General features: G+C 38.3%; 1 protein-coding gene and 2 pseudogenes across 2 annotated transcripts in view; 2 read left to right on the top strand and 1 right to left on the bottom strand.

Annotated features, from left to right (window-relative positions):
• Nucleotides 1-16605, top strand: part of SGCG (sarcoglycan gamma) — a 175369-nt gene that overhangs the window by 49233 nt on the left and 109531 nt on the right. For both annotated transcript variants that reach the window (XM_006159521.1, XM_006159522.2), the window contains exon 2: nt 12425-12619. In XM_006159521.1, the coding sequence (XP_006159583.1) occupies nt 12425-12619 (195 nt within the window). The remainder of the gene's footprint in view (nt 1-12424; nt 12620-16605) is intronic.
• LOC102490962 (suppressor of cytokine signaling 2 pseudogene) lies at nt 7379-7955 on the bottom strand (annotated as a pseudogene).
• On the top strand, nt 15729-16549 carry LOC102490538 (eukaryotic translation initiation factor 2 subunit 2 pseudogene; annotated as a pseudogene).

Consider the following 16605-nt stretch of genomic DNA (forward strand, 5'->3'; position numbering starts at 1 on the left):
TTTAAGGGTATTAACTTTCTTCTTCTTTTTCATGATGTTCTTTTTATCATACATCCAGTAAGGTGAGCACCTTCTCATTTTTCTGCTTTTTTTAAATGTTGGAACTCATTCAGAATGAGGTGAGTTATGACACAGTGAGGCAGGAAATACACTGAGAATTACTGTTAATATTGCCATGAGAGTGGGCTGTTTCTTCAGAGTTTAAAAAGAAAACGTATGCATTCATTCCCAGCTCTGACCTAGTCAACTTTAACTTTTTTTTAAAGTCTGATTATTTCCTCAGTGTGACAGAGAGACAGAAACAAAGAATTAGGCAAGCATCCTCAAGAGGGTTCTCTTTTTTTAGAGAGAGATTTTTGTTTTAGGGCCAGAGAGACAGAGACAGAAAGTGAGAAATCATACCCCAGGGGGATAGCCAATCTGCAATCCCTTTCCTTCCAATCTCCTCTCAGGATTTTGGGCATGTACACACATGTGCCCAGTATGAATTTAAGCCACAGGGTCTGAGACTTGAACTGTGGTCAACTACATGGGAATCTGGTGACGTAACCACTACGCCATCTGCTGTACCCCTCAACAGGGTTCTCACACTGCCATCCACTCATGCCTCAGCCAGCAATCAGGGTCACACACACCTGTACTTGATATGCACAGGGAAGCGTCGGGACATGAACCTCTCGTGTGAGTCCATCTCACATGGTGTGACGTTACTGCTGCTCCATCTGCCACCCTCTACCCCTGCCCAAAGACCACTGTGATTTAATAAGCACTCCAATTTGCTCCTTCCCTGCCAGCTAGGCATGCTGGAGAAGTCACCTGTATATTCTACACAGAGTGATGCCTCTTCTTTCTTACTTTTCATTTACTTATTGGCCACCTCTCTCTGTTCTCCTTTCTGTGTTAATTTACCCATTCTTTTGTCACTATCTCATGTTTTAAATTACTGCATCATGAAGATATCTTACATCCACTTAGAAAAGTCCTACTCCTGACATACATTTGGTCAACAAATATTTATGGTGGCATAATATGAACACACAGCCCTTACTGGTCGTGGTTTTTTCTTTGCATAGTTGTGAGTGACTTCTATGTGAGTTGCCTTTTCATGCTCATGGATGGTGTAATGTGATGGTATCAGTTACACAGAGATAGTCCTATACATTAGAGTTCGATGACTAGCTTATGAAGACAGTTTGTGCCATCATGGAAAGTACTTTGCGGGCGTGGTGGCGCCCGCCCTATGGCGAAAGTACTTTGCCAGGAATTTTCAGATTGACATCATAGGTGCTACATGGGAACTTCAAAAAGCTCATGGAAAAATAGAATTAAAGTAGGGGTTTATTGGGGCCAGCAGGTGGTGTGGTGGTTAAGGTGCTGAATTTCCACATGGCCAACCACGGTTCTAGTACTGGACCTGGTGACTTGCTTTCTCATTCTCCCTCTCTCTTTCTCTCTGGTGAGTGTATGTGCCCTATAGCAAATTTAATAATAATAATAATTAAATTTAAAAAATAATTTAAGGAGTATGGGTTTATTTTAGTGCAAAAAAAAAATAAAACTAATGCATAGTTTTCTTTCTTATAGTATGTATTTTCCATGAACTCTTTGAAGACCCTTTGTAGGTAAAATTTGGTTAGCCCCCCAGCAAGCCCTCTGGATGAGCAAGACTTTACTTGAGGCAGGCAGAATTTCATCCCTGATATTCAGAAGAATCTCCATGAAGAAATAAGGGTAACTGAGGAAGCTGCATCCAGTGGGCCTCGTCCACCTTGGGCCTGGTGGTGACTCTTGCTAAAATTAACTATTGAGTGTGTCTGGTGGGAAAGTATAATGTAAACCAGATGTGTGTGTGAAGGTGAGTGTGAGCACCAAGCCTCAGCCCCAGTCCTCTGCAACGCTGCTGCTTCAAAGACTTTTATGGATTATTTTATTCATCATCCTATTATGAATTTTCAGTTTTACTATGACCAGAGATAAGGCCACCCCCATAGCCTAGTAAAGGGAGCTGGATCCTACCTGGCCAGCTGTGGTTTGAATCCTGGCCCTGGTAGCTTGCAAAATGTGCTGGACTATGTGCATACCTGTCCCAAACCCTGATAGGTTGGGGAATTGGAGGGGAAGGGATTGTGGCATGACCACGTCCCATTACAGGAGGTGCTTTCTCTTTCCCCCCTTTGGCAATTAAGCAAAGGAGAAAGGATTTGTATGAGATCATTCACTTTAGCAATTTTCCTACTGTGTTCTAGAATAGTCAGTTTTCGTAAATGTTCCATGTGTGCTTGAAAAGGATGGGCATTTCCAACTATTTCAGGAGTAGGGCTCTGGGTATGCCCATTTAAACACATTTAATAGTGTCGTCCAAGTTTTCCACAGCCTTACTCGTTTTGGTCAGCTTGATCTATCAGTATAGCTATCGTAAAACCTTCCATTTTGAAAATGGCTTTTTTTTGTTGTTTTTTTCCTGAGGTTCTAATTTTGTTACATATATAGATGAATTGAAATAGCTATAGATATCAGGATATATTGTTAGATGCATACAACTCACATTTTTATATCCTCTCGATGAACTTATTTTATATCCATAGTATTATAGTAATTCTTCATCACAGGGTAGGTAATGAAGTAATTACGGAATTTATATACAACATAAATGACAGATAACTCCTGTCCTTTGTCCCTGCCTCATTGACAAAGAAGGAGCAGCTGGCCCAGGTGGTAAGGTGCCTCAGCACAATTTCGGAGTCATGTGGCAAGTCCCCAGGTTTAGGTCCTCGTTGGACCTGACCACTTCAGTTGTGTTCACGATCCTGGCTGGTTGGGAGTTGGGGAAGGGGGTGGGTTGTCTGCAGTGTAGCAAGACCCTATCAGGGGTACCCATTAAGAGAGAGAAAAAGAGAGAAATAAAACTTCTTAAAGATGTGGTGGGCCAGTTCTGTGGAATGGTGATTAAGACAGTCAGATCCTACATAGCCAACCACTCTCTGTGAGTCTTGGACCCAGCAGCTTGAAAACATAGGGGCAGCTGCTGCTTGAAAAACATGCTGGGGGGACCAGCAGATGGCAAAATGGTTATGTCACTGAACTTCCTCATAGTCGACCGCAATTTCAGTCTTGGACCCAGAGGTTTAAAACTGATACTGGGCTTGTGTGTGTGTGTGTGTGTGTGTGTGTGTGTGTGTGTGTTCCCAAAATCCTGAGAGGAGACTAGAGAAGGGATCATGGTGTCGCCATCCTCCATGGGGGGTAGGGTGATTTCTTATTTTCTCTCTCTCTGTCAAAGGGAAGTGCCCTATAACAGAAATCTCTCTATATAAAAAAAGAAAGAAAGAAAAGAAAAGGAAAGGAAAGGAAAAGAAAACATGGTGGATGCATGTGCATACATGTCCAAAATCCCAAAAGGAGGGAGCGATGGAGGAGAAGAGATTGTGGTGTGACCATGCCCCATGAGGAGTGCTTTCTTCTCTCTCTCTCTTTGTCTCTCTCTGGCAAGTGCACATCCCCTCAAGCCAAACAATAGTAAGAAATAAAGAGAAAGAAGAAAGAAAGAAAGAAAGAAAGAAAGAAAGAAAGAAAGAAAGAAAGAAAGAAAAGAGAAGGAGAGAAAGGGAAGGAAGGAAGGAAGGAAGGAAGGAAGGAAGGAAGGAAGGAAGGAAGGAAGGAAGGAAGGAAGGAAGGAGAGAAGGCGGAAGAAATGAAAGAAAAAACAAATGGCTGAGGTTTTTATCTGTTTAAGAAAAAAATGTTATGGTTAGTATCAGGCTGAAATAAACAATACCTATAAATGGGGATTTTAAAAATATATACATTCAATCACTATATATCATTACAGCTTGCAAAATGAATTTTCCCAGCATGAATACACTGTATATTAGTCCAGTTAACAATATTACCTTGCAATACATTTTGTGTTCCTTAAATGTTTTGCTTCTTTCTTTTTCCTTTTGATTCTCTTCCTCTCACCCTCACCCATTTCCCACCCTCCTCCCACACTGTCTCCAGTCTCCATAATTGTTCTCTATGTTTTCATATTTTCCCATTTTTCTGTTTCCTCCCTAGAGTGCAGACATTCAATATATATTAATTGGGGACATATAATGCCTCTCTTTCATAGTCTGGCTTGTTTCGCTTAACAATAAGTCTTCCATCTCTCTCCATTTTCTATCAAATGCCACGGTCTCCTTGTTTTTTATGGCTGAGTAGTATTTCACAGTGTATATGTGCCATACTTCTTCAATTCATTCATCTGTTCATGGTCATTTGAGTTGGTTCCATGTCTTAGCAATTGTGAATAATGTCACATTAAACATGCATGTGAATAGAGATTTTAGAATGGGCCCCTATTATGACAATCTATACTGATCTCCCAAGAATAGGTCTCTGACTAACCAGAAAATTCTTGGATTTAATACTTCCATTCTTTCCCCGTCACTTATTCTTGGAATCACTGTGCAAACACTGGGGTCTTGAATCTTCTCTAACAGGTGCTCTAATCCATGCTTTTGGGGAGATGGATGGATTTGGACTTTCTTCCAGATCCTGTGCTTTTAGCCCACAGCCTATATGCATTTGTGTCACAACTTTCCCTTTACAAAGTTGAAATTTGGAGCCTTAACTTGTCATGATAAGGTGGACTTTACTACTTACCTTTATCACAAATAGCGCTTTTGTTTTACAGACATAGAATAATTGCACGTATTTGTGGGGCATGTGTGACTTTTCAGCACAAGAAAAGATTGTGTGATGATTAAGTCAGGATGATTAGAATATCCAACATCTCAACTATTTGTCATTACTTTGTGTTGAGAACATTTAAAATATTCTTTTAAAAACTATTCTGAGATACACAGTAAATTGTTAGTTATAGTTACCCTACTGTACTTTATAACACTGGAAATGGTTACTCTTATCTATCTGTAATTTTGTTTCCATTAGCCAACATCTCTCTATCCCCCCCCCACTCCACTACTCTTCCAGTCCCTATTCATCCTTGTTTTACTCTCTACTTTTATTAAGTTACTCTTTTTAGTTTCTACCTGAGTGAAAACCTGTGATATTTCCTTTTCAGTACTTGGCTCATTTCACTTGACATATTGTCCCCCAGATTTGTTCAAGTTACCTCAAATGACAAGATTTCTTTCTTTTTAGTGTCTGAATAGTATTACACTCTGTGTGTGTGTGTGTGTGTGTGTGTGTGTGTGTGTGTGTGACATTTCCTTTATCTATTCATCTGTAATTGGACACTTAGGTTGATTCTATATCTTTTTATCTTTACAGTGTATAACATTTCTCACAATTACTGTGCATATCAGTCAAGACAAAGACATTACTAAGATATTACATCAGCAGCAGCAAATAGCTTTTCATGTTTTTGTCAACTAAACATACTTTCTTTTTCTTTTTCCTCCACTGTTCCCTTCCCTCTCCCTCCATTACCCATCCCCATGTTACCCCTATCCTTAGGGGTAATATCTACCATCTCTAGTATCTACCATTGCCCTCCCTGCTACTATACCCTCCAAACTTTCAGTTTCTGCCATAGAGTGCAGATAATCGGTATATATTGAGTAAGGACATACAAAGTCTGTCTTTCATAGTATGACTTGCTTCACTTAGCATTGTCTTCCACTTTGGTCCACTTTGTATCGAATGTCTAGGTTTCATTATTTTTTATGGCAGAGTACATATGCTATAGAGTACACATGCTGCAGTCCATAGAGTACATATGCCGCATTTTTTTCAATCCTGTCATCTGTTTTTGGACATCTGCAATAAGCATGGATATGCAAGTGTTTTTCCATTGAGGCCTTTTCTATCCTTTGGGTAAATACCTAAAAGTGGAGTTGCTGGGTTGTCTGGTTCTCTATCTTAGCTACTGTGACTAGTTCTATAGAGTTCAGTTATTTCTATGACATTCTGATTTCCTTTCCTTTCCCATTTTCAAAAACTCATTTATTTATTCCATGAGTGAAAGAGACATAGAGAGAGAGACAGATATTCAGTACCTTCAACAGGGTCTCGATTCTACCTTCCACCCCCAACTTCAGCCAACCCTGGATCTTGGGCACACATATGCCTGGCGTACTCAGGAAGGTCTCTAGACACAAACTGGTAACTTCTTATGTGCATCTGCTTTGCAAAGCTTGTGTCTACAGCTGTACCATCATCTGGTCCCAGATTCCTTTACTCTGAATATATGCCTAGTAGCAGGATTGCTGGGTCATACAGCAATTCCACTAGTGATGATTTTGCTTCAAAGTCTGTCTTACCTTGAAGTCTGCTCTATCTGATATTGACCTTGGTACACCATTTTTGGTTCTAATGCTTTTCTAGTATGTATTTCTACCACTTTTCTTTTTTTCACGTTGCTTCTTTTTGTTTAATACATCCTAATCAAATAGTAGCAGCAATAAATAAACACTTGGAAAAACAGGCAGGCATTCCCCTATACCTGGAAGAAAATTAAGTCAAAGTATTCTACATGGTAGAAGGGAGAGAACTGCTGATGTCCATGGTTAGATAATTCAAGGGCAACTTAAAAACTTCTACAGCCATTTCCCAAAAAGTCAATGGCAACAGGTTGGGACAGAACTACTTTGAAGGGTAAAATGTCTATATCTATTGTGGTTTTTATTAACAGGAATTGAGTTGCACCTGTATAGTATGACTTTCTTGTCTTTAGCTTTAAAATATATGGAAAAAAGTCTTTTCCATTTGCACTAGTTTGAAATAAGGCTCCCTTAAAATGGATTACTGTAGTACTCATGCACATGAGAGAATTCATATGTGTAGTTAAAAGGCAAATGCAGGATTTCATGGTCGACATTTTGGTTTTTGGCTGGTTTGATTAATTGCATAAAATGAGGAATAAATACTCACAAGGATGATCTGTTTAACAAACTCCTAGGTATACATCAGAATGCAAAATATAAAGGTCTAAAACAGACTCTGACCACCAGGCTTTTGAGCTTAAAGTCAAGCCTGTGTCCGCTTGATCCCTCCCATGTATTCAGTGCTCCCGTGTGGAGTTCTGTCTCCATGACTGGAGCATGGACCCCTCACATAAGAGAAAGGAACCTCAGAAAGGCAAGGCATTCTGATCAAATGCTCTTTCAGCCTTTACATGGGACATCCTACCTTTAATTTAAGAGGATGAACTGGTCTTGGTTAGCCTTAAGGAGGGAAGCATCACTCAAGTGAAAATATCTGGGGGAACTTTAAATACATAGCTACCTCTTCAGGCTGTAGATTAGATTGGCTACGACTGTTCTTCGAAGAATTCTGCGTAGATATCCAGAGCAGTCACTCGAGTTTTGGTTCTCTTTTATATAGCTGTATTTGGAGTACTCTTTATAAGGCACGTTTAGAAAAAGAGAAACATTTATACCTGGAATTTATATTGTTCTAAAGTAATCTTTTGGTCTTGTTGGTAACTTCCCAATGGTGCAGGCGCATATGTTAATGGTGAGTCTGCAGAGATGCTGCAGAGGTGGTGCTGTTTATGGTTTGGTCAGGTAAAGGTGGGCAGTGCCATTCCAGGGGCTTCTGGGCCTATCCACTTATCCTTGCACATCTGCACTCAGTGGTCGATCAGATGAGCCACACTGTCAAAGTGTTGAAGCTTGGACTGGACATAGATGATAAAATCCAGTCTAAATTTTCCATCTTGATTCTCGATTTGCAGATTTGTTGGTCTAGCTGATGTTTTAGCAGATACTGTTAGTAGGTAGTCTGAATGCAGCTAGCTCCAAGAAGTTCCTTCAGGTGCCTCCTGTAATGTCTCTTTGGCTTCATTAACAGTCATTTCTCCCCTCTACCATCCTGTTTGAGCTCTGGCAGAACCTTTGCCAGCCGGGCTACCACTGGGTAAGGACGGCTCCTCTGCCAGGCCCCTGGCTGCCACTGGCTCTGTGTCCCTTCAGCGCCATCCCAGAGGGGTCCAGGCACCACAGGGTCATAGGAGAAGAGTCACTGCGGTGAAGACAACTGGGGTCAGAGAGGAGCTTGCGTCCTTCCTGGAAGCCAATGAGAACCCCAAAATGCTTCCTTGCAGGGTAACTGAAAGGGTGGAGCTGGAGGAGGAAGGGGAGCTGCAGGTTCTAACTCCCCAGGTCCAAGAGGGTGGATAGCAAAATCCCCTGCAGATATGGTCACCTACAGTCGCCTGTCGTGAGCGCCTGGACGGCAGGCGTAGAAGATCCTGAGGCCCCGAGCTCGGTGCCCCGGCCGCACTGTTGGTGGCCAGCACAGTTTGGGAGGCGGAGGGCGAGGAGGCCATGCTGCAGGGGAAGCCCAAGACCCGGGAGCCCCAGGCGACGAGAGTCTGTCCCTGGAGCAGTGTGTGCGCTGGACTCCCCAGTCTGATGGGCCTCCCTCGCTCCACTACCAGGTTCTTTCAACAGTTCAGTCACTCATTGGACAAACATCTATAAAGCTTTCTGTTGGTATTACAAGGTTTTTTTTCTATTTTAAAAGTTTTGTTTTGTGTTTAATTTTTCTTCTGGCTTTCTCTGGATTCAGAATTATTTTAGTTGATACATTTAAATTAATCTATCCTGCTCAGGAGTTGACATCTGTTTTCAATCTTCAGTCATGGAAAATTCCTGGCAATGGCCCTTTTAGTCATTTCTCCCCGATATTTCCTCTAGTTATTCCCACCGGGCTTCAGTAAGACAAGTTTATACCTTTTCCTTGTTTGTCATGTCCTTTAAAACTGTCTTCACATTTCCCATATCTTTATCACTCTGGTGGTGGCGGTGTTGTCATTTTAAGTTTGTGCCATAGGCAACATGTACTTGCCAGAGAGAGAGAGACAGAGATAGAGAGAAAAAGTGAGAAGGAAGACTACCTATCCTAATATAGCTCCTAATAAAAATGAAAGCCACTTGTGAGTTGTGAGAAATACAAACTAATATTTTATTAAATAACTAAATCAACTTTTTAGAAAAATTTTAGAGTAATCTGCCTAGTGATTTAACTCATGCTTATCTAGAATAAAGTTCTTCTTAGGCAACACAGTTTACATTGAAGGTGGAAAATTAACAATAAAATAAAGTAGACAATCTTAAAATATGATTTGATAGGGCCAGCAGGTGGCAGAGTGGTTAATGTGCTGGACTCTCACATGGTCAACTGAGATTTGAGTCCTGGGATTTGAAACTCGTGCTCAGCACATGTGCATGCATGCCCAAAATCTTAAGAGGAGAATGAAGGAGAAGGGGTTGCAATGTGGCCATCTTCCCTGGAGGGTTTTCTTGCTTTCTGTCTCTCTGGTGAGTTCACATGCCATATAGCAAAAATCTCTCAAAATAATATTATAAAATGTACAACTGACAGAATGAAAAAAATAATCACACAGGTTTGCAGTCGAATAGAAATGGTTTTGGTAAATAGAGCACAGAGAATGGGAGACCAAGAAAGCAGGTCACGAGTCCTGAGCTTCTAAAAATCAGCATGGAGAGAGTAGCTCCTGTCAAGGCAGTCAGGTCCAGCCCCAGGTCAGCTGTCGGTGAAGCAAGGGCATATACAAGGTAACTTCCATACGTTTGTGGAAAAAGTGGAATTTAAATGCAAGTTTATTTTGGTGCAAAAAATTTGAAATGTCGAGAACCAACAGTTAGCATAATGGCTATGTCGCTGGACTCCCACGTAGTCGACCACGGTTCGTGTCCCAGACCTGGTGGCTTAAAACTCACACCGGGCGCATGTGCGTGCATGCCCAAGATCCCGAGAGGAGAATGGAGGAGAAGGGATTGTGGCGTGACCATCCCCCCCTGGGGGGTGATTTCTGGCTTTCTGTCTCTATGTCTCTCTCTGTCTGTCTGGCGAGCGCACACGCCCTATAGCAAAAAACCTCTCCAAAAAAAAAAAAAAAATTGAAATGTATGTATTTTTATAATATGCATTTTCTATTAACTTTTTGAAGACTCCTTATGTATGTTATCCTTAGTATTCTTTCTGTACCAAAACTCTGGAAATATCACATTTATGTATTATCAGTTTTCTCCCCAATGTATCATTTATGAAAGTACTTCAACAGAGACACCATGTTTTATATATTTCCTGTTGTCGGCATCCCGTTTGGAAAAAGCTGCTCATTCACAATCATTATTTAAGAGAATGACCACAAGTACTAAATCTTTTCTTAATGGACCAAGCATATTCATAACTCATAGATATTTTCTCTGTTGTACCATCATCTTTGGAAGGAGTCTCAATATTTAACAAATTAAAATTTCATCTTTCCTTCCTTCATTCAAAGTTTTATTACATGCCCATTTACCTATTATATGTCAGCTTAACTATTTAGTAACATAACTATTAAGACAGAAAAGACTCACTTGAAGTTGACAACCTAAAGAGAAGGCAACAATAAAGAAGTGAACAATCAACAAATAGAGCAGGTGCCCAGCACTGATTTAGGGAGACGTGAGGAATATCCTCATAACACAGTTGCCGTCAATCCTGCAAACCATGACAAGATTGTTTTTAATGGACATAAAAACTTTTTCACTTTCGTGTCAGTGCAAACAAAATCATTCGTGGTAGACAGAATACTGGCATCAAAGCTGTCCATGCCCTGACTCCCATAACGTGTGAATAGGATATCTTACATGGGAAAGAGAATTCTCAGATGTGATTGAGTTAAGGTTCTGGAAATGGAGAGAGCCTCCTGGTCTACCCAAGTGGGCTCAATATGATCATGGAAGTCCCTATACAGGGCAGCCAGGAGGATGGAAGTCAGAAAAGGAGATATAATCTTGGAAGTGAAGGCTAGAGCCAAGGAATGCAGGCATCCTCTGGAAGCTGGGAAATAAGATGGAACCTTAGATTCTGTCTTAGATGCTGCAGAAGCATGCAGCCCTGCCCACACCTATTTTTAACCCAGTAAGACCTTTTTTTTTTTTTAACTTTGAACTTCCCAAACTGTAACATACAAGAGTGTTATGTTAAAGTACTAATTTTGTGATAATTTCTTAATACCAAGAATAGGGAAGTAGTGAGTCTATGGAAAAGTCATGACTTTCCCAACAACCTATATATTAGGTAGGTAGGTAGATAGATAGATAGATGGAAGATGTAGGAATAGGAATATATACACACACGTTCTCAGCCAACATGGTTCGTTTCACAGTAACAGTACCATCTCATAGTGTGCTTTAAGTTCAGATTCTCTGACCACCTTTCCCATTTCAGTTGCACCGTCTGAGACTGTTCTTTGCAGAAATTCTGAAACACCACCTTTATTTCAGCTATTGATGAGCAGGTTCAAATAAATATAATAGAGTGATATAATTCAGAGTGAGTGAGTGTCCAAAGAAGTCTTTGAGGAGATGACAGTGGAATTGCTATGAAATATAAGCAGGAACCACCAAGTGGAGAGAAGGGTTGGTTTATCGACAAAAACAAAAACAAACACAAAAGCAAACACAAAATTCTGGAGGAAAATATTTTTTATATCATGATTTATCACTGTACTACATTCACAATCAGAATAGTCTTATAATCACTAATTTTCACTTTATGGGTTAATAAACACTATGTTCTTTGTGTAAAGAGGGAAATGAGTAATTTTAAAAATTTCTTCATAGAGTTTAAATTGTTGCTAAAACTCTTATTCTAATTGGCACAAAACAATATCAATGAATACATATCTAATATATATATATATATACACACACACACACACACACACACACACATATATATGTATCCTGGTATTTCTTAAAGTAGGTCAGTAGTTGAGTACTTTATGTTAGGCAAAGTTTAGTGTGGTAAGTATCTTGCAAAGAGCCTTTTTAATTCTGAGTAACTCAGTAGTTGAAAAATTTTACAAAATTTAGTAATTGAATTATTTTTTGGCAAAGATGTATAGTTCTCAGCTTGATTTCCTTCTCATTGAATCTTTTAAGAACTTGATAACCTGATTATTTTAGGTTGATGCTACAATTTCAAATTTAATTCTGCAGAACTTTGCATTTTGTGTTACTTGTTATGTACATGTATAATTTCCTGGTCACTGGATTTCAGATGAATTTGTCCAAACTAAAATGATGTGACTGATTAAGTATCTCTGTTGAAACATAGTGACATGTTTTAAAGCAGTACCTCGTTTTCTTTTTAAAATCATTAATTTTGAAAATTTAGCAGCGGACCTCATAAAATTAATGGAAAACAGAATTAAAGCACAAGTTTATTTGGTGTAAAAAATGAAATCCATGCATAATTTTTTCATAATATTCACTTTCCACAAACTTTTTTAGACTTCTTTCATATTACCATGGTAAAAAAAATTTTATCTTTAGGCTTCCAGTAAATCAGTATTGACAAACAAGTTTCTGTCTCTCTCTCTGCCCCCTCTCATTCCTTTTGTCTCTCTCTCTCTCCAACTCATTCTCTCTTCCCTCCACATCACCCCCAATGGCAGATGGTACGTGAACAGTACACCACAACCACAGAAGGCACCCACATAGAGAGACCAGAGAACCAGTCTATCTACAAAATTGGCATTTATGGCTGGAGAAAGCGTTGCCTCTACTTATTTGTTCTTCTTTTACTCATCATTCTCGTAGTGAATTTTGCTCTCACAATTTGGATTCTTAAAGTGATGTGGTTTTCTCCAGTAAGTATATATATTTTTTTCTTGGTAAGCATGTCCTTATTTTCTTTGCTATATCACTTCATTTATATTGTATTAATAGAAGTTTCCTTTAATGTAATTAATGTTTATTCTTTTCCTGTCTGGATCAAAATTTTAAGTAGCAAACTGTATACGTAACTTTTTTTTTTACCTTTTAGTCTCACTGTCAACTATATTGTGTTGGTTTTATTTGTTTTTTTTTAATAATTTTTTCATTAGCCATTATCTCTGCAGAGTGAGAATATATAATAATCTTGAGTTTGTGGTGGATTAATTCAAGATTACTTGAAAATTATTTAATTCATCAATTGTAAAAGTATATATATCATCTGTTTTACTAATCTCATTAATTAATAAGTATTTATCTTTTAGATACCGTCTCCAATATTTTACAAACTACATTCTGACATAAACTCATCACACATCTTGAATGCACACATCAGCATTAAAGAACAGATTTCAGAAAAGTACCAACTATCTAAATGAATTTTTTAAAAACATTCTTATGTTTTAAAGATAGATGTGTAATTTTATATCCCCCAATAAGATGAGGGGTCTTCAAAAACTTCATGGAAAATGCATACTATGAAAAATCTGAGTAGATTTTGAATTTTTACACACACACACGCTCATACTTTAATTCCATTTCCCATGAACTATTTGAAGTTTCCTTGTAGAATCCCTTAATTCTGCAGGATAGCTACAGCGAGATAAAAAGACTACAGACAGTAGTACAGGTACATCAGCCTGTTCCTTACATATATCTGAAAGTGTAATATATGCACCAGTTCTCTCTAAGAACAACGGTTGTAATTATCCCATCTGGAATGCCTTCCATTGATTAGTATTCTTCACTTTCCATGTAATTATTTCTATTTTGCTGTAGTTTTAGCAGTAGACACATTATTTATTTTTGACATAATAAATAAGTATGTATGTTTCCACATGCGTAAATACATTTAACACCAATGAAATAAAAATATATTGGATCGTCAAGAAAGTCATGATGCATTTTAGCATAGGAAGAAAGAAAAAAACATCATTACTTTCCTGATGACCTAATAGCTTGAAATGTGTGTTACCATGTTTAATATATATTAATATAAATTTGTTTAACATAAATATATAATTACTAAGTTATATTATAAATTACTGACAAATATTATAAATATATATCACTGATTACATAAATATATTTGTTATTTCTTGGTTAAAATTTATGAAAACAGCACCTCTCTATAGCATCACAGTAGTATTTAGTTCCATTGGACAACTATTTCATAAAAGTAGTACAGCGTACAGGATGCATGTACACATTATGTAGATTTTAATGTCTACATTTAAGAATTCTTATTTTAACAAATTCTTTGGAGATGGAATCCAGGTTGAAGTCCTAAATTATCAACTGTGGGATTTGGTAAGGACACCTACCTTATAGGGGACTCTGCAACCAGGCTCTGTTGTAACACTCCTTCCATTATGCAGAATGTCAAGAAAGAAAAGTTACTGGGAATAAGGTCCTACAAGGACCAAGAATTAAGAAAAAGTTACCTCACAGTCCAGTAAGTGCTAAGTGAGGCTAGACTTTATCTTGAATGAATGAAGATGTGCATTGACTTAGAAATATGTGTGAAGTCATTTTGTAAACTATATGTAAATGTAAAGTAAGAGTATGCTTAGTTGGAGTTCTTTTCCTATATTAGAGTTAAAACAACTTATAGGTATTATAAGTTTAGATTAAATTAAGTTGTGCCAGTAGCTGAGGCCACTTCACCAATTTAGAAGAGCTAACATCCGAGATCAGCAGACTTTGCTGCCATCTCTGCAGCTATTGTTGGCCTGTACTTTCCAGTGAAATGCAGTCATTGAGCCTGGTGTTTTCTTCACCCTAGGGATTTAACTGTGACTTTGTTACAAGTATTCAGGCATCATTAGTGGTGCCATTTAACAAAATAAGAAGAATGACCATTAATATTTATGGGATCAAAAGGCAAGACATATAGACACTAACCACAGAAAGTGGCAGGCCTTAATCAGAACATGTTGAGTAGATTTTGGTCATTATTCTCAAAGTGTCATGGCATACATTTCATATTTTTATGTATTTATTTAAATTTTATTTTATTGAGTGAAAACATTTATGAAGTCTATCCTCTTAAAATTTTAAGTTTACCATATAATAACATTAACAGTAGATACAATGTTATACAGTGGATCATGAGAATTTATTAATTCTGCTTGACTGTGATTTTATACTTATTAATTAATAACACATCATTTTTCCCTTCCCACATCCCCTGTTCTACTTTGATTCTACAAATTTGACAATTATGTATATTTCATATAAATGGAATCATGTAGTATTTGTCCTTCTGTGACTGAGTTATTTAATTTAGTACAATGTCCTTAAGGTTCATTCATGTTGTCCTACATTACAGAATTTCTTTCTTTTTCCTTTAAGGCTAAATAATACACACACACACACACACACACACACACACACACACTACATTTTCATTATCCATTCATACTCCATGGACATTTGTTTGTTTCCTCACCTTGGTTACTATATAGAGAGCTACAATGAACTTGAGAGTAAAGATACCTCTTTCAGATACTGATTTCCATTAGTTTGGAAAAAAATTAAAAATACAATATTATTTTCCTTAGCATCAAAGAGAATAAATTATCTAAGGAGAAACTTAACTAAGGAGTTGAAAGACTTGCACAAATGAAAGAAATTAAAGAGGATTCATATGTTGGCCAGTGGATGGCATGGTGGTTGAGGCACTGGACTTCTATGTGGCCAACTACAGTTCAAGTCCCAGACCTGGTGGCTTGAAACTTATGACAGTTGCATGTTCCCAAAATTCTGAGAGTAGAGTGGAGAAGGGATTGTAGCATTGCCATCTGCCCAGGGGGTGATTTCTCACTTTTTGTCTATCTCTGGTGAACACACACACCCCAAAGCAAAAAACTCTCAAGAAAACAAACACACAAACAAATCAACACAGATGAATGGGAGAACATCCCATGTTCATGGATTGGAAGACTAAATACTCTTAAAATACCCATACTACCAATCAGCTGGATCTGCGCTGCCGCTGGGGCCTGAGACTGACTCATGTGAATTCCCATCGGTGCCGAGCCCACTCAAGTCGCAGCCTTGTCCGGGGACGAGATGATTTTTGACCCTACCATGAGCAAGAAGAAAAAGAAGAAGAAGCCTTTCATATTAGATGAGGAGGGGGATGCCCAGACAGAAGAAACTCAGCCCTCAGAAACAAAGGAAGTGGAACCAGAGCCAACTGAGAACAAAGATGTGGAAGCTGATGAAGAGGACAGTAGGAAAAAAGATGCTTCTGATGATTTAGATGACTTGAACTTCTTTAATCAAAAGAAAAAGAAGAAAAAAAATGAAAAAGATATTTGATATTGATGAAGCTGAAGAAGGTGTAAAGCATCTTAAGATTGACAGTGATGTTCAAGAACCAACAGAACCAGAGGATGACCTTGACATTATGCTTGGCAATAAAAAGAAAAAGAAGAATGTTAAGTTCCCAGATGAGGATGAAATACTAGAGAAAGACGAAGCTTTAGAAGATGAAGACAGCAAAAAAGATGATGGTATCTCATTTAGTAACCTAACAGGTCCTGCTTGGGCCGACTCAGAAAGAGACTAGAAGAGCTACTGAATCGAGTGTTTAACATCATGAGGGAAAAGAATCCGGATATGGTTGCTGGAGAGAAAAGGAAATTTGTCATGAAACCTCCACAAGTTGTCCGAGTAGGAACTAAGAAAACTTCTTTTGTCAACTTTGCAGATACCTGTAAACTTTTACATCATCAACCCAAACATCTTCTTACGTTTTTATTGGCTGAATTGGGTACAAGTGGTTCTATAGATGGTAATAACCAACTAGTAATCAAGGGAAAATTCCAACAGAAACAGATAGAAAATGTCTTGA

This window comes from Tupaia chinensis, unplaced genomic scaffold (genome assembly GCF_000334495.1).
Source record: "Tupaia chinensis unplaced genomic scaffold, TupChi_1.0 Scaffold000634_1, whole genome shotgun sequence".
NCBI classification, from domain to species: Eukaryota; Metazoa; Chordata; class Mammalia; order Scandentia; family Tupaiidae; genus Tupaia; species Tupaia belangeri.